At 44.0% G+C, this 19,301-nt stretch overlaps 1 protein-coding gene across 1 annotated transcript in view; it reads right to left on the bottom strand.

The window, feature by feature from the left end:
- Positions 1-19,301, bottom strand: part of CTNNA1 (catenin alpha 1) — a 115,982-nt gene that overhangs the window by 77,470 nt on the left and 19,211 nt on the right. The window contains exons 4-7 of the mRNA XM_041470035.1: positions 12,873-13,039; positions 11,990-12,109; positions 9,933-10,199; positions 6,777-6,980 (exon numbers count right to left, since the gene is read on the bottom strand). Of these exons, the coding sequence (XP_041325969.1) occupies positions 6,777-6,980; positions 9,933-10,199; positions 11,990-12,109; positions 12,873-13,039 (758 nt within the window). The remainder of the gene's footprint in view (positions 1-6,776; positions 6,981-9,932; positions 10,200-11,989; positions 12,110-12,872; positions 13,040-19,301) is intronic.

The raw sequence follows: 19,301 nt of genomic DNA, 5'->3' as shown, positions 1-19,301 counted from the left end.
CGCACCCCAAGTTGTTTGGGGTCTCTAAACCAGCAATTCCACATCAACACTGGGACAAGCTCAGGGAAACCACTGAGGGTGATAGGGAAGACCCTGAAGAGCTTCAAAACCCGAAGATCACAAGGTATACAGAACTTTGCATGAGCTGGACTCTTCAGAACTTCTCTTAAATTCTGCAAGTCCTTGTATTACTCCTTAAGAAACACAAGGTGCCAGAACATCTCCTGAAAACCCCACACTGAAGTCCCAAACCAGGATGGTGTTGCGTGAGTACCTGGAAGCTTGATTCTGTAGCCCAAAAATGCCTGACTGACAGAGTGGGAAGTTCTCACCACCTTCATCTGGCTTCACTCCAATGATGTTGAAATATTTACTCTATGGAAGCCTGTAAGCATTAAACTTAAAGCTCTTATCACTTCAGAAATGTTCTGTTTTTAAAAGCAGCATTTTTGTCAAAGCAATAATGTCTATGGAAATTAGGGCCCAGCATAACAGCACAGCTCTCTAATGAGCAGCTAAGTCCATGACAGGAAAACCCATCCAGGCTTTCAAGCCACATCCATCACGTCAGCATTCAGGCATCTTAAACTGACAAACAATATTAAAAAAGAAAGTGTAGATTATCTCAAGGCAGAATTTTTATCAGCATCTTTATCATCAACACAGATCAGTGTGCCATTTTAATTCACATCTATTCCCACAGAAACAGATGCTTTAATTAAAAGGGCTATGCAAGAGTCCTTTCAGTATATAGATACTTGCTATAAATGAATTTCACAGTCATGTGAAAATTCACGTGTTCCTTTCCAAGCTTGGGTCCTTGATGGGAATACAAAGCTGTGGATCAACATTATTAATAGGCAAATTTATCATGAAAACACATCTCCATTCTGTAAATTGCAAGTGTGTCAGGAGTAGAAATATCCTTTGCTGGTAGTTCTGAAGACAAATGATTTCTCCCAGCAGATATTGAATAGATAAGCCAGACACTTTTCTGCCCAATCACTTTCCAAGCATCAGAGATGTTCAGAGAAGCTTAGGAAAGAAAAGCAAAATAGTGCAATTACGGTTGAGCAAACAGCATTTGTGTGGTACATTCCCCTAGCTGCACTGAACACAGACACAAGGGTGCAAACCAAGCATTTAACAAGTTATGGGTCCACCAGGTCCAAATCCAGCAGTCTTGTGACCTTCTCTGGAGACCCTGAGATCCAAACCACGCTGGCCTATCAGAGTTCCCTGAGGGAGAGCAGGGCCACAGCCTGGGCTCAACCACTTCCCTCACCTTGAATTTGTGCCATACCAGCATGGGTTAGGTTAAAATCTAAAACAAACAGAAACACAACCCCCACCCCCAAACAGACCCTGCTGTGGTGCTCAAGCACTTGAGGCCAAAGAAAAAATGGAAACCAGGGAAAATAAAAAGCCATCCTGAAGTGATGTGTGCCTGGAATGCCTGCTCTGAACCAGCTCCCAATGGCTTTTCTCCATTTGCTGCCAAGCACCTCTAATGCAATGCAGACAGTCAAGGACACAGTCAGAATGTTAATATGAAAGCATTAAAATTCCCATTGAAATGGGACCTGTCAGGCTACTTTATGTAACATGATTTATCGTTTCCAAATGTAGTAACAAGGGATTTTATTGTACAAGAGCATGCGGTACACAATGGGGCTCCGGGTCCATATTCCGCACTCGCCAAACTACAATTCCTGACAATGTTTCTGCTGGTACATGGCTGAGTTACTGGTGTGTGCATGAAAGGGGAGCTGAATGCATTAGAAATTGATGGGGTACAGAATCGACTGAAAATAAGAGCTCTCTGCACTTCCCTGTGCATACCAAAGAGAGCCAGACACCTCCGACCACTGCTGGCCCACGGAAAGGAGCCCAACTGCCCCCAGGGCTCCTGCACCAGGCAGTAAAAATGGACTGTCAAAAGCTGGAGGAAGTTTTTATTTCCAGTCTTACACATCAGTCAGGTAACTGATGTCTTCTGCAAGTTCAGGGCACACTGAGAGCACGCTGGAAACTGCTGGTTACACTCCCAGGGCATGGCCTGTGCTTTCTACCCTACTAAACCCCAAACCCCTTCAAAGCCTGGCCTCAAAGGCACCAAATCCAGCGTGCCACGTGTAACACAGAGCCAACAGCAAGGCAAGCTGCCCAAGTCCTGTGCTAATGACACCCAGAGGGTTACAGCACAGAGCACGTACCTGTCACAACCAACTGGATTCCTGTGCCAGTGACACATTTTCTTTCTAAAACAGAGAAATTTTTCAGCTGTCAGCCCACTGGGCATTTTTTTAATGCATTTCAGTAGTTTAGATATCCATGTAGTTTTCATTAGAGTTATGTTAACTTTGAGGCAGAGCTGAGTAGCACAGAACAGAAAAGCAGAGATGTTGGCTGTACCTACAGTAAGGAGAGGAATCTCACTAGCTGCCAGTAAAAAGGCAACACCAGGATAAACTGGCAGCAGTGTCAAAAAATATACAGCTTCAACCTTTTCACTTGGAGCAAACTGCAACAGGTCAACATGTACCCACATAAGACCATGGAATTAGACCCAAAAGACTGTTTTCCATTGTATTTTCTGATATTTCTTACTAACTTCTTCATTGATTGCACTATTAATCTTGATATCATTCAGTTTGATGCTTTGCTCTGCCCTCTTGCCCTGCCTAAATCTGGAATCGATGTTCAACTAAACTCAAATATGCTTTGAATTTTCTTCATTTAATTAATAAAATACACACCAAGAATGCCTGACTGCCACAGATCATACAAAGATCTGGGTCTTGCCATCTGTGAGTTATATTACAAACTTAGCTGCAACTCATGTGGTGAATTTACTGAATTCCAGGCAGTTGATCCCAGAACCAAGACCTTGGACTACTCTGCTTTCACAAAGCTACTCAGAATCAAAAATGAATTTAGGCCTTCCCCTCCCAGCTCTGCCGTTCAGCACCAGCAGCAAGAATCAAGCTTACTCCAAGTAATAAAACCTAAATGCAAATAGTCATCCATGCTATTTCAATCCAGGAGGGATCTGCAATGCAAGTTTAAAAAGGAAAACTACTTTCTGTTGAAATTGTGAGAAGTGAGCAAAAGCCATAATGGAAAACAGCTCTCCTCAGGCGAAGTGGAAGAGGAGGGGAAAAGCCAGAGAATCAGATGCTGCAATTAAGGGATGAACAGTTGGGATTTCAAAGAATGTGGCTTACAAACCGAGAGGCCGGGTCATGAAGTGGCCGATGACATTCAGTGAATGCAGGTAATGAAAGCCCATCTCACTTACCATCCACAGAAACAGACTCCTGCCACTAGCCACGACTTCTCTTGCCATTTTCAAGAGCAGTCCAGAAGGTCAGAAGTGCCTGAGCTGCAGTCTGCCAACTTGGGGTAAGATAAATTAAACAGCTCCCTTGCTCCTGTCCTTCTGCTTGCAGGGCCCACTACTGACCACTGTCTGACACAATGCTGGCCTTAACGTAAAAGGTTTAGTCTGGCCAAGCTGCTCTTGAAAATGGCAAGAGAAGTCGTACTAGATGAAAAAGGAAATCATACACACACCAATCTAAGAAAAGGGGGATTCAAACTTCTGTAACAAGCTACTGAACAAGCAAATCTTGCCTTTCTTTTAAGGGCATAATCACAGGATCCATCACCTTGCCAGCAGATGCAGTGGCGGTCAAGAGATCCTACAATTCAGTTTATTGCCAAAACCTGTTATTCAGCTAAAAACTTCTGCCACACTCCATAACACAGCTGCCAATGCTTCCAGACTTATAGACCTTCAAGGACAGGCACAGAGAAACAGTTAAACTCTGGGTCCAAAACACTAAACTTTGAGTTATAAACTGTCTAGAAAAGTCTTGTTATTGCCAGAGATCAGAAAGAAAGCCCGAAAGCTAGAGGAAGTCACTGAAGAGAAGGCATTTAAAGTTAAAAAGGAAATCTGTCTCAAGACAGTCCTGTGCTTCAGCCTTTCCAGTCTATTCCTCATCCAATCTTCTCTGAATTTTTACACTTGGCCAATAAATGCCTCTTACTCTAGCACTTGGATAGGATTTACGATGCACTGCAAGTGCTGTGCAATTAACAGATTTAATGCCCAATTCACTTCCTCCTTCAAAGGGAGGCTGGAGGAAAGCATCCCAGGAGCTGTGGGTATATCATACATATACATGAAATGACATTTCCTCTGCCACTACTCTAAGTCAGCACATCCCTACTCTTCCTGCAGATGTATCAAACCATTTTCACTGTTTAGATTCCCAACTATTAGTCATTCTTCAGCTTAATCACAGAGGGGTTTACAGTATGGATTTTTACACACCATCCCACATTTTCACCATAATTTATCAATTGCTTTTTCCACTCCATTTCACTGAATTTCTAATCTCATTTCCCCAACTACACTGTCTACAATCATAACATAACAGTGACTTTAAAAAATGCAGTATGCTCCACTAATTTCACAATGTGCCAAAGGAGATAACAGAGGGAATACATTCTTCCCATCTCAGCATGACTACTTTAACTTGCCTATCAGAGACAAAAGCACATGGCTGAGGAGGAGGACAGGCATTGCTGTGAGAGGAAGTCAAAGCTCTGCACTCTCACATGGCTATCTGACCAGCTTTCAATGAGACAAATGCCACCAACTCCTCCATGCAAGACAGAGCATTTACCTCTTGCACATGTTTAATTACCCTTTGGTGGCTGCTCCATTCAGAATCGTGCTGACAGGGCTCCATCCAATCCAGCAGCACATTTGAGGGATTATTGCTGATGCTTCACAGACTCATAAAACACCCTGCTCAAAGGAGTTTTGAGTGGCACAACTTCGTGCTTTGCTTCCCAGCTGCAGCCTGAAGTTCTACAAAATGTCAATGTTGAGCACAAGCTACTTTCACAAGCAATTAAGACAGACTGCATGAATACCTAGCTCAGCCTGCAGGCTACATCAGACTTGCCTTTCAGTTTTGTTCAATTACTTTACCCTTCTCTTTGGTAAACAGAAATCCTTGTTTTTCCTTTCTCTCTACATCTGTTCTCCAAATTCCACCACCCCAACCCACACATGGCAGCCCCTGGTCCAGTTTTGATCTATGCTGAAATCACTTTGGCCAAAAGATTTGAAGGTGAGGTACCTAATGCAGCAAGGCTCCTAATTAAGTGTTACTGTCCAAAAAGGATATCTCTGAACTCGGTTGCACCTCAAACAAGTTCAAAAGCATAAATAAGATCTCAAGTCCTTCCATTAAGATTTATTCAGACAACTTGCCACAGTGCTACAAGCCACACAGTTTGCTGAAGTTGTTGCCATTTCTGCAACTTTATTTCTGAAATCAGTTTTATCAGTACTGAGGTTTAACAATTATATATAGTCTTGTCTATAATCTTATGATATCCTGATCTCACCTCTCAACACTGCAAGGTCTTCAGCTTAAAACCCACTGGAACAAGAGCAAAGTGGCAGTGGAGGGGAAGGAAGTCCAATATTAAATCATGATGCCCTCAAATGCAGAAGCTCATCCACATGATATGACACTCACTCCAACTGCAGAAACACTCTCAGGCTTCAGACACTGTGTGCACATTCAGTGCCTAAACACTGGAAAAGAATTGCTCCAAGCCCAATATTTACATCAAACTGCTCTCAGATTTTTTACTACATATTTAACTTCATACATCACTTCTACTCAAACTGAGTAGCAACAATAATCAACTTGATTCTGATAATTCATGCTTTCAGCTACAAAATGACACAGTTAAAGTTTCCAAGAGACAAAAGAAGTGAACTTTTTGCATAAGCCCAGTTACCTTATGTAAACCAAGGTTTGGATTTCTCTACAAAACAATGTCAACAGTCATAAAAGAGAAGTAGAAGCAGTGCCAAGGGATTAACACTTTAGGATGATAACACTTGTTTGGAAGACTGATTAGTTTTAAGGTAAGTATCATTGGTGATTTAAGAAGGTTTCATTCCACCTCATGACAAACCTTTCAGGACCCCTTGTTACTGCTCAAATTCTGTTTGGGACAGCACAGAATTCACAGAATCACCAGGTTGGCAGAGACCTTCAAGATCACAGAGTTCAACCCAGCCCCAACACCTCAACTAAACCCTGGCACCCAGTGCCACATCCAGTCTGTTTTTAAACACATCCAGGGATGGTGACTCCACCACATCCCCAGGCAGCCATTCCAAAACTTTATCACTCATTCCATGAAAAACTTTTTCCGAATATGCAACCTATATTTCCCTTGGCACAGCTTGAGACTGTGACCTCTCCTTCTGTCAGTTGCTGCCTAGTGAAAGAGACCAACCCACATGATTGTCAACAACTTTCAGGGAGTTGTAGAGAGTGACAATGTTACCTCTGAGTCTCCTTTTCTCCAGGCTAAACACCCCCAGCTCCCTCAGGTGTTCCTCACAGGGCTTGTGTTCCAAGACCCTCTCCAGCCTTGCTGCCTCTTCTGGACACACTCAAGCGTCTGAATGTCCTTCCCAAACTGAGGGGCCAGAACTGGACACAGCACTCGAGGTGCAGCCTCACCACTGCCAAGTACAGGGGAACAAACCAGCTTTGAGGGACGTGGCTTCAATTCCATATTTTAGCTGATCCCATGGAGTTACACCCCACAAAGGGAGCCAGTAGAGTGGGGCACTGACATTGCCCATGCACTCAGAGTTTCAATTCCATGTTTTGGCTGACCCCATGGAGTTACACCCCCGAAGGGAGCCAGCAGAGCAGGGTACTCACGTTGCCCATGTACTCGGAGAGCAGGTCCTGCAGGGCCTGGCGCACGGCGTTGCACTCGGCCACGATGCGCTCGCGGCGGTCGTCGCGCGTGCAGGACGAGTCCGCCATCAGGGCTGCCCCGCTGATGATGCTCTCCAGCCTCTCCTCCAGGGACGGCCGGAATCGCTCCTCGCTGAACGTTGAGGGGTCCACGATGATTTGTTTCTAGCAAGAGAAAAAAGTTCTGCACATCAGTCACCAGCCCAAGTGATGCCTTAGGATTTAGCTTTTATATTTTTCAAATCCTGTAGTGCTTTAGTGTGTAACTCTTAAACTCTTTAGAGAGTCTTAGCTACTGTCTTTGCATTTTGGTCCGACAAACCAATTCCTCTCTGGGCCCGAAACTCAAGGACATCTCACTGTCTCAGGCCCTGAGAGATGTAAACAATACTGAATTGGGACAGGCAAACATGGAGTAAATTACTTCATTACCTGAAAGTGTAATTGGAGGATTAACCCCTGATATTTAAATGGATCAAAAAACTTATGAAAAACTTGTGACCATCAACCATCTTGGCTGTAGCCCCTTTCTGAGGCTTTTGACTGCCCAAGGTGTATCTACTGAAGGCCTTCAATAAATACCCACTTCTCTTGCCTCTGTTCTAGGTAGCCACCCTAAGGCATCAAAGCAGTGTATTACTGTTAAGTCATGCACACAACCAACACTTAGAGCAATCCCCTGATCAGGCATTAAGAGGCAAACGACACCATTTTGGCGCTAAGGAGGATTTTCATGAGTAGTTCTGTAAAATTACTAAGAGGTTTCCCAGCAGATTATATTGCTACTCATTTCTTGTGCTGCTTTGACAGCTAAACAAAACTTGGCCATAGGAAGCCTTGTTACATGAATGGCAAAAATCAAAAGTGCCAGCAAAAATAAGGTTCAAAGTACAGAACTCTTCCTAATGACATGTCAATTTGGACAGGCCTTCACTAGTTAACTTGTCAGATATAATTATCCCATCATGAACAAGAAAACAAACATCCAGAATTAGCTCTATATATTGTGTTCTCTTGCCCTATTTTGCCCTTTCTTCTCTTCAGTGTTAAGCAGGTAAATACAAATGTGTTCTCGAAAATTCTCCAAGTGAAACATCAACATAAAGGTTTCAAACCACACGGAAATCAATTTCTTCATGGCAGAAAATTACGACAGGTTTCTCTTGCCAGTGTTAGCAAGCACAGATCATAAAAAGAGACTCAGGGCTGAAACAGCAGCATTGATGCATCTGCTCTCAAGGGGCCAACACCACCACCCTTGGAAGCTCCCCAGGAAGAATCTGCACAGTATTTAACACCTCTGAGTCCTTTCAAGTGATTTGTTTAAACAGGTCTGTAATTTAATAAAGAAAAATAATTTGGCCATTTCACGGTCTGATCATTTGTTTAGGGTTGGGCTGGGTTATTTCAGGGGCAGAATTTTTTAATTCTAAAAGAAGCTCCAAAGCTTTTTGAAATGGGAATTTTTCAGCCAGTTTGTGTTCAAGCTAACCTCAGCAGCCACATCACAACCACCTGCTTCTGCCAGCCAGCACATTTCATATCTCTACGGAGTAACCATGCAGCCATCACAGCAGGACGAGAACATGGCATGTGCTCTCCAAGACATTCCTTCCTCATTCTTTTTGAAACCTTTAGCTATTGGCAAATACAATAGTAGTGTGCTATCACTCCAGACCTGCACCACCAAAAAAGAAATAACAATCAGCTTGTTATCTTCTGGTAGCCATTTCATATTTTACCATCACTAGAGTATCTGAGAGCATGTGTGCTCAAAGTCTCTATTACGGGTGTGTAATAACACTCAAGCAGCAGCAGGAAATGAAGTGCAAGGATAACATCTGCCAAGAACCTCAACACATTTGTTTTGTCAGCCTCCTTTGGCAGGGATGAGACAAAGCTATCGTGAAGCTGGCCTGCTGATCAGGCACTACTGCTATTAGAGAGCCTCACAAAGTGGAATTAAAAGCTCAAAAAGCTTCATGTGAACTGCAACACTCAAAAAGTAGTCTGCAGCTGTATATTGGAGAGTTTGTATAGTAAAACAGGGTGATTTATCAGAAATCCCATTAGCTGGCTTGAGCTGTACAAGCCAATCCAACTTGCACTGAACTGCTTTTTCACTGCCAGCCCCTGACACAGTGCTGCTGCTGCAGGGCTGCCTTCCTCTCCCACAAGCACCTGTGAGAACCTGCAGCCCGTTGGGGCTAACCTGAGGCACGCTCCAAAGGCTTACTGAGCATCTGATGGAATTTCAGAAAGGCAAACTCAAAACTGAAACCAGTCACAAAGACCAAGACAGCCATGACATTCTCTTGTTATCCAAGAGATCACAGGGAAAGCCTTCCCATCAGACACAGGGAGAACTCCATCAGAACTTTATCCTGGCAAAATACACATGGCAGAAAGGGAGGAACGAGAGTGCTAAGAGCAGAAAGGAGAAAGTGAGCAAAATCTGGCAAAACCACAACTATTAAATGCCTTTTGAGTGACGGCTTTGCAATATTAAACCAAGTTCTAGAGTAAGTTAGTGCTACAGTGTTTAAAATTCAGAGGCTGAATCAGGTAGACACTGAATCCCGGCTTCAAAAGGAAAGCGATCTCAGTAAAAATGCATGGCTGTCCTCAGCAACGTGCTGAATGCAAGATAAAGAACATGACAGATCAGTACAACCTATCAGTATGAAATGACTTCATTTCCAACCAAAGATCATATTAAAACTTCCCACCTCATGCTCCTTTCAAGAGGTAGTTTCAGCAATCCCAAATACATGATTCACTTTTAATAAATCACTTCTGTCACCTCCAAGAATATATTACATAAATATATTATGAAATAATCAATTTCAAACAAACCATCTAATGTAGCAGTAGGCTGATATTTCAGAGCTAGTTTAACTTGACAGCCTTCCATCACCAAGAACCACATATGTAACTTTCTATATTCCATCAACCCTAGTTTGGAAAATGGCTTTTTTTAAAAAAGCCTACTTTGCCTACAACTTGCTGCAGTTCAGTAGAAAATGATCTTCCAGGCAATATCAATAAAAGCAAGCTGTGGCTAACAAACCAGGTGAACAGACAGGAGGGTTTTTTCCCAGCAAGGCTCCGACTCACATCGAAGTTGTTGAGGGCATAGGCCAGCTCTCCGCCCCCGCCCTGCTGCTGGCCGGCGTCGTCTGCGGCGGTGGCCTGGGCGGCGTTGGAGATGCCGCTGACCGCCTGCTGCAGCTGCTTGTAGATCAGGTCCCTGTTGGCTTTGTAGGCAGCGACATCGGGGTGCTGCAGGCAGGCCTGGGACGCCGTGTACAGGATGGGCACGTTCTTCTGCAGGATTCCTCTGGCTGCCGCCATCTGATCCCGGTGACCCACATCTTTCAACTCCTGTTAGGAAAATTAAAGGGGAAAAAATAGCATTTGAGAGCATTGCCCACATTCAATATCCATGCACTGTCTCCCCACATCTTCAAAGGACGGGCAGGTTCTTTGCCTCAAATCTGCTCAAATCTCTCTGCTGAGTATTCCTGTCCTTAAGGGCTCAACTAATTGCAAAACACAACAGCTTCATAAAGCCAAAAAACAACAACACTGCAGGGCAATTCACAACACTACAATTCAAAATCTGACGTTGGAGTTTTATTCCTCTTCAGCATTGGACCAGCATTTTAGAAGCTGTCTTGTCTTGCATTTGCAGATGAGAAGCAAGATCATCTCTAATTTAAAATCCCAGGCTCACAACCAGAATGTTTTCTTTAATCACACCTAGAAGATGGCATTTACTCTCCTCAAGAGACTCAGGTACTTAATTTCAGAAGAACAAATATATCATCTCATTCAACTTCTTGTTCACCTCGAATGAGACAAAATTAATCCAATGACTGTAATTACCACTAATTCAAGATTAGTGAGCGAGTCTGTAAGTCTTTTCACAAACACTCTGTGCCGTAATTCTTTAAAGCACCATCACCTCTGTTTTGGAACAGAGCACCATGATCAGATAAAGCCTCTGAGTCCAGCACAAGCAGTAAGTTTATGAAAGGAGGAACAACCACAGTTATTAGCAGCAGCAGCATTTCAAAATTACCTCTTAAATCTAACAAAGAGGCAGTGAAAATGAAGACAAGGACTGCCTTACTGAGAAAAGGGAAAAAAATTCTGTCAGACTCTCTAAAATGAATGGGCAATAGGTGACCTCTGTAAGGTACACACTGAGCAGGGAGGGCACTCCAAGCAAGCACAGAGATTTACAGATTTTGTACAACCACTTCCCATAGTGTGGAACAATCCATCACAAAGCAGTTTTAGAGCATTTATTGCATTGCCATCACAACCCTACTCCCATCTACTGCAATCAGATTTGAGATACATAACCAACTGGCAATCCCTTTTTGACTGTACCCAGCTTATTTTCTAAGACAAATCTGTGCAAAAAACTCAAGCAGTGTCAGAGGTGCACAAGCAGTTTTGGTTTGTACATATCTACAGAACAAAGAGGCAAAAAATGCTCTAAAAGAATTATGCTATTTCTGATAATTTAAATTGCCCACACCTCTGCCTTCTTCTGAAAACTTAACTACTCAAGAATGAGTCACACCAGTGCTGCTGAACAAAACAAATTTCACACACAATTTAAGGCCAAGCACAAGCTATCCAAACACAGAACATACCCACAACAAACAGGAATTTAAACCCCTCATCCAATGGACATTCCAGTGCAAGACCAGTGAGCAGCACCACTCACTTCCTCAGGAAGTTGTAGCTGTGCCCAGCACGGCTTTTACCCCCTGTGCACACGGACGTGTTCAGTCCGTCTGCATGAACCACAACAGCAACTGGGTCTATTGGAGAGTGCCCCAGGACTGGGACACAGGTCCCTGTCCTCAAGTGCAGCTCTTGGGCAGCAGCATGTCAGGCACTAAAACACTGACATTTTCAAATGCTACTATGAACAAATTCCATCAGAAGCAGCACCCTACAGCCAAGCACACTTTCCTTGCTTACCAGGCAAGCTCACAGTTCTTTAACATGGAAGAGCACAACAGAAAGTACCCAGCAATAATGTAAAAAAATAAAGTAAAAGGTATTAACAGAACAGGCACTTTTCCAAGAGCAGCAAGGTATTTTGGAAAAGAAAAATAAGAACTAATATACAGAAGAAAATGGCCACACTATACCTGTTGTCTTTTGGCTGCCATGATGTTAAGCTTGTCCACTTCTGGTTTGAGGGCTTTGTACTGGATACCCAAATCCTGCTCTGTGCCAGCATTTCTTAGTTTCAAGATACCATCTTCCACCTAAAATAATATATATTCACCTATTTTTCCAAGCAATACAGTCCACAGGTCAGGAGGTAGTTCAGAATGTATTTCATGGCAGTCAGAGAAAGCAATCTTCCTCTGCCCCCTGTTATTTTTTCGAGAGAGATGCTTTAAAGGCTAATAGTGCTTAGCTACTATTCCACAGTCAGCAGCTACCAGAAACAGTCAAGAACACACATCTGAAAGAGCATGAAGGAGTCGAGGGCCCTGGCAGGGCCATAGCAGTGGCCAAAGGGCACAAGGAGAGCCCTCAAAGCTCATTTGCAAAGGAATACCCAGTATCCAATGTCATTTCACTTCAAATTCTGCACAAACCACTCGCCCGCTCTGTTGCCCATGGGAAGGAAAGGCTTCCTCAAACAGTCCACTTTCATTTTTATTTAGCCAGATGAAGCTACTCCTTCCTAGCAGCTGCAAAGGAGTACTGGTTATAAGAAAGCCAAATTCTGTAAGGTGAAAGGGCTGGCTCTCACCTGCAGCTGCAGACCAGGGCTCAGTTAGTTTTTGTACTAAAAAGTTCAGAACAGAGTGCAGCTCAGTGTCAAAAGCTACTGACAGCGAGTATACAAGCCAGTGACACACACCCACTGCACACATTCTGCTGAGAGGGAAAACCCCCAGACCCCACCCCACTGCAGAAGGAAGTTGCTGCCAGTGCACGCCCCACGGGGTCACACACAGAGCAGGCACCTGGCAGAGCAGCCCCGGCGTGCCAGGCACAGCAGAGCCCCACACTTACAACTTTGAGCTGAACAAGCAGCTTGTAGACGTCGGCCATGTCAGCCAGGATGAGCAGGCGGGTGACAGCGGAGAGCAGGGCGCGCGCTGCCCGGACCATGTTCCCGCGCTTCACCGACGAGCAGGGGTCATCTGCAAACTCCCCCGACGCGCTCTTCATCAGGTCACCTGCATGAGGGACAGCAGGGGCTAGCTTCAGCATCATACAGCATCGCATCAGCCACTGGAAAGTTCCTAAGCCAACCCGAGTCTCTAAAACAAAACCTTTGTGAAATATGGCTGACAGTTAATGCTGCATGTGGCTACCTCAAAGTACAGCGACCGTGTGGCATCGGGGCGGAGGGGGTTTTGTGCAGGGACGAAGGGCTGGGAAATCACACTTTGGTCATTATTTCCATTTGTACAGGTGTTTCAGCATGCTAGAATTCTCTAGAGAGGTGAATTCAGCATGCCTTTGCAGGGCTGCAGTTATTTCCCAAGGTCCAATGCTTTCAAAGTCTGAGCAAAAGCTTTGATTTGTGTGCGTGTAGGAGTTAAGCAGAAAGCAGCAGAAAGCCCTGTAAACACACAGCGAGCTGCCACAGCTCCTGGGACCGTAAACAACTCGGAGCGATGACCCGGCTGGATATGCCCTGGTTGGAATTCAAAGCCAGGCAGCGCTTCATAAAACGCTTCAACATTTCATAGCCTGTGGGGCTGCATCTGGTGCAGGAGCAAAGAATTTGGGTTTCAGATGCTAACAATGCCATTGGTTAACTATGAAAAGCAAAGGCCACTTTGCACAGCTAGAGCAAATTCCTCCAGAAGGCATTCACAAAGTATAAAAGTAATGCCTGCATATAATCAGAGGAGTAAATTCTGGATTTCTCCCTCACTTTTTGGGCCAGCTTCCAGTACCACAGTTCCTACACGGCAGTAAGTTTTGGAATCAACATTGTTATCCTTGCATCTCTCTGCATCTCAGAAACACTGAGAGAACAGCTAGGACTTAGTCCAGAAAATGGTAGGGCCTCAGGGTAGGGATTTGCAGGCAGCAAGAGACGACCAGAAAGCAGATTGCTATAGCTAGGTGCTGCTTCAGAGGCTTCCCAAAAACCTGTATCAAAAAGTGTCCATGTGGCCAAATGCCAAAATAAAAATAGCCTGTCTCAGATGAGACTAAAAAATTTCCACCAAGCACTTGACAAGCGACAGCTGACAGTGAGTCCCATGGAGCCCCCCACACCAAACAGGGCAAGAGCTGCACCAAAATCTCTGCCTGATGCGGTCCCAGGAGGCTCCACTTATTCAACAGCTTATTTTTAACTGCTCAGAAATGCCAACAGCTGTAGAGTCTGGGATTAACCCATCCTCATACATAATATCTTGCCCAGGAAGTTCTTCCCACCCAGGCACTCTACACCTTCACAGCTAAATTCAGCCCAAGCACAGCTGCCAGCCTGCCCAAGCAACCACACCAAGATACTCGATTTTGTTCAAATGCTCCCCCCTATGTAACACCCTTCCATCATCTTAAATAATACAACCGAGAATGCCACATAGCATTTTAAGATAAAAATACGCTACTTCTGTACTGGGACACCGCAAAAAAGGTTCTGTCCAAGTACAAGCCAGCTCTGAGTATCAACCCAAAGCTATCCCCCACCCAGCTCTGGGGAACACAACTCATTACTTTAACATGGGTTAAGAACTCCAGATTTCCAGATGGGTGAGAGATGATGTATCACCAATGCTGTGAGCTTCAAACAGCCAGGAGATTACAAAACCTCAACACAGCTGACATGACCCTTTCTTTATTCCTTCTGGAACAGGCTAATAATAAAAGTCATCACCACAAGTATGAAATCCATTGACAACCTCAGGATTTAAGGATATATATTTACAAGAGAATGAAGAAACACAATAAAACGGAATTGCTTCAAATAGAGTAGGGTTAGATGAGATATTGGGAGGGAATTCCTCCCTGGGAGGGTGGGCAGGCCCATGGCAGGGGGTGGGACTACATGGATTTAAAGTCCCTTCCAATCCAGGCCATTCTGTGATACGCCAGAACCAAAACTGAGTACAAATATTTCCTTCCTTATTTACTTATATATAAAATTCCCAATTTTCAACTCCCAAAATATTATTTTCATTTATTTCCTATTTAAAACAACTTGTTGAAGAGGCCACTTGCTTCACGTGAATCTCAGAAATTGCTAACGAAGTTAAAAGCCAAAATTATCCTCTACCCAGCTCTTAAACTGCAACCCTTCAAGCCAGTCCTAAAATAAAATGCTATTCCCTTTTATTTTAACAAGAGATTTTAAAAGATTTAGTGAGTTTCAAACAGCTTGTCAGGGTGTCAAAAGATAACCAGCTTCCCAAAATTAAAAGCAGATTATATTTAAAGTTGTTGCATATATATACATTTCTGCCAATTAAGGGAAGCTGACTTTCAGACTTCTTTTATAAAGGGAAAGCACCCTGGGGTAGTTCTTTTAGCTGGATTCAAAGGGCAAGAGGGCACTCTGGCCTGGTAGCCTCAATATGCAGGTACTTCATTGTGTGAGCACATCAGTTCCAAGGGGATCCAGCACAATCTTCTCTTTTTCAACACTGAACACAGGTAACACAACCACTCTGGAAGAAGGATTTTAAGAGTTAAAGTAACACAGTGGAGAAGAGCCCAACCGTGAGACTTGGATTATAAAGCTGGTACAAATACTTACATGAGTAGTCTTTTTCCAACATAACCTTAGATCTTCATTAGATATTAGAAGGGAAGGAAAATAAAACAGAGCTGAGAAAAGAATGGGCAACAGTAGCCATCCTATGATCATGTCAATAAGGCACTAAGAATTCACTTAAATCTAATGGAACAAAGCCCATTGTAGAAATGGTCAGACTCCAATCCACCAGAAGAAAGCTCCCATTTTCTAGTCTCTTTCCCCCACTTCCCACAGGGTGTAACAACACTTTCAGGCAGCACCATTAAGCCTGCTCCCAGCGTGGAACAGGATGAGTGTGGACAGAACTTGCTCCACACCCCAGGAGGGCACAGCAGTAGGCAGGACAGGCCAGGCAGGGACAGCCAGGACACACTGGCACTGCTGCTCCTCTGCCAAGCTGGGAGCTTGTGTGCCCACACATCACCTCATACCCTTCAGCACTTCAGCTCAGAGCTGGCCCCAGGCTGCTTTGCCAGCAGCACCAGGGACACACCAGTGCCACCAGGCTATTCCCTCCTGCTCCCAGCATCTCACCACACTTCCCCAGAGACTGCCATTGCTCACCAAATGAAGGCAAGCAGGAAATCAGAGTTTCAAGTCTCCACTGCTCTGGATACTGCAGTCCTATCTCACCAACAATGCCACCTTCAACACCCACCCGCAGGGTCACAGCGGGCTGTCCTAGCTTTCTGCTCTAAAGGATGAGGCCCCACACCACCTTTTGCCATATCAACACAGGAGTTGATACTTATGGCAACAAAAGCTTCTGATAATTCCTTAATCTTGCCTTTAATTAAATCCATATACTGCCTACAACACTCCCACAGTTTGCAAAGAGCCACCCCAGAGCTCCCTCAGGTTATGGCTTTTCAAAGCGGCACACTCCTAAATCTTTGTTGCAGGAAACCAACTGAACTCACTGTACCTTTCCAAGAAATTTAGCTAAACTGGTCACAACAGAATGTTGAAGTTGAATTTTCCAAAAAGAATTTGGTATTTAACTTCAAGATGTTCCACAACTGGCTTCCTCCTGCTCCTTGGGAATCCTTAAGCCAGACATCCTCTGTGATGTACAGTTAAAGAAACTGTTTTCCCCTTTCATAATTCATCTCACTATTCAGTTTTGAAGAACCCTCCACTCAGAAGAATGAAGCAGGACACAGAGCTGAACCAGCTGGCTCATTCCCCCACATTTGCAACCTGAGCCATCAAAGCATTCATTCCTTCTCTTACCTCAAACCCTATACACAGGCTTAGATTTTTCAGTGTTAAACTTTAATTTTTGGTCTGTTATGTAAAGTTGCCATGGAAGACTCACAACAGGAGAGCACAGTGAATTCCCTGGATCCCCAAGCTTATATGCAGATAGAGACAGAAAGCTGTAGCCATCAGTGTTCCAGGGAATCGGGAACAGCCTTGCCAGTCTGACCCAAAAGCAATCTCCCTCTTGAGCCCAGTTTGGAAGCTGCCTCAGTGCCAAGCACCTGGGTAAGGGACTGGCCGAAGTTCCAAAACACCTCCCAACAGCACCAGAGGAGCTGAGCACTCTAACATATAGCAAGATGCCACAGGGAGCCTGCAATGGGGAGCGAGGCTGGGCAAGACCAGTGCTGCTCCTTCTGTTACCCAGCAAACCTCTGATGGCAGAAATGCCTGTAACAAACACTACAGCAATGCCAAAATTCAAGATGTTCACATCAAATGCTTTCCAAATACCAAGGCTTTTCAATAACCACAGTGGGATCTATTCTGAAAAACACTTCGATTCCTTATCTCTACTTTTCTGCTCAAAACCTTAAAAAGTTTCATTACTTTATAAGGAATCAAAAGTACAAAGCTTTAAAGGGTCAGGAATCTTACTGTAGGATATTTCATTAACTTGCTTGCTGTAATTTATTCTTCCATTGTAAAAAACAAGAAGACTTTGAAGATCCACTTACACTGATTTAGTAGGCAGCCATGCCATTATTCATTCAAAATAGCTCTTTTCAGTTCTTTGTTTTTACCCCAACAAATGGGATTTTATGAACAAGCATGCTCACTAAAATCATGTACTCTCTCAAGCTTCTTCTCGCCAGGCTAAAAATTTTTTTTTAATTTTCTCTGATGAGACAAGTTATCTATTGTCCTAATCATCTTCATAATCCCTGTCTACATTCATTAATCTTTTTTTATTATGGTAACTAAACCACTCCCTACTCTAAATAGAGGCATTATTAATGCTATTTTCCTGTCCTCCACTGAAGATTAACTGTGCTCTATATCCATAATCCCACTGCCAGCTCATCATCACCCTGCTGCTGACCACAACACCCAGATTCTCCTCTCCACTCATGCCCCTATTGCAAAAGATTTGCTGAGCACATGTACAGGCTTTGCATCCCACTTTCCTGGTTTCTCCAGTTCACAAATTCAACTGGTCTGACACAATACAGAGAGGCTTCTGAGGGGCACAGTGTCCACAACCACATGCATTGGGAGGTTATATCTCCCTGCTGTTACTAGCACTGCTGAGAACTGCAATCCTCCTGGGCACTGGCAGCAATAACCCTTCCCTCTGTTCCAGATCATTTTTCACTACTTGCTTCTCCTTTCCTCAAAGGCTGGTTTGACTTTTAGCTCCCTCACCAAGTGCTGCTCTGCTAAACCTGGCCAAACACTAGCCCTGTGATGGGGCACAGCTTTGACCCTGGGGTGTGTTGCAATGGTGTCCCCACAGAGCATGGTGGGCACCACCTGTGTCCAGAAGATTCACTGCAGTTTGACCACCCACCAGCCTGAGGAAACAGGCACAGCCACCCCTTCTACACCAGAATCCACACAAGCTGCAAACAGCAAAAAGGGAAGAAGAAGTGAAGCAACACTAAGGTGGGAAGTTATTTCATTCCAGCACCTCTCAGTTATGAGCTTCACCTCCTCTGTCAAAGCCAACAGAGCAGGGAGGTTTTGGCATCAAGCCTATGTGTAGTCTCAGAACTAAGAAGAAACCAAGAAACATGGGAAAGGGTCATCTGGAAAGTTTTTTATCAGTCTCTCCTTCCCACCAGCTTCTCACTGCAATATTCAGCTACAAATCCAGCTCAGAGAAGTTCTCAATCCCAAGGGCTGAGCAGAGCTCCCTCTCTCACCAGCATCACTGAGACATTTGGAGGCACCCACAGACAAGCACTAACTCTCGACTGAGCAGCAGTCGAGCACCAACAATTAAAGCTTGGTGTCAAAGGGGGCTCTCTTGCTGTTTGTTGTTGTTAAATTAAGCCAACTCAATTAGCCCCTTATATTGCAGCCTTCTTACCTTGATCTTTCTTTGGTCTATCAGCCAGGCTCATCCAGAACTTAGAACCATTTCTAACTAATATTTCACCACTCTGCAATGTCAGCTACAAACAAGTAATTAATGCTAATGAGTTTTCCCGTTTTTACAGCAGCAGCCGTCACCATTAATACCAGGTGACTGGGTTTCACTGAAGCATAGAAAAGACTCATGACTGGAAGAATGATAAATGATTTATGAGCAAAAATATTTACTAGTGCATCTTTTAGAGTAAGTCAGCTCCATAGGCTTTTCTTGCAGGTCTGCTCCAAGAAAGTAAAAAAGAAAATTATAAAAATCAACATTAGAGGAAGGAAGCCTGGAATATTTAATCAAGGTCTTCACATTCTGTTTGGTGTTGTTTATGTTTTACATATTCAAGAAACACATCTCTGTTGAGTCAACA

This window comes from Pyrgilauda ruficollis, unplaced genomic scaffold (genome assembly GCF_017590135.1).
Source record: "Pyrgilauda ruficollis isolate IOZ18807 unplaced genomic scaffold, ASM1759013v1 scaffold105, whole genome shotgun sequence".
Lineage (NCBI taxonomy): Eukaryota > Metazoa > Chordata > Aves > Passeriformes > Passeridae > Pyrgilauda > Pyrgilauda ruficollis.
This window is presented reverse-complemented; position numbering and strand designations above follow the sequence as displayed.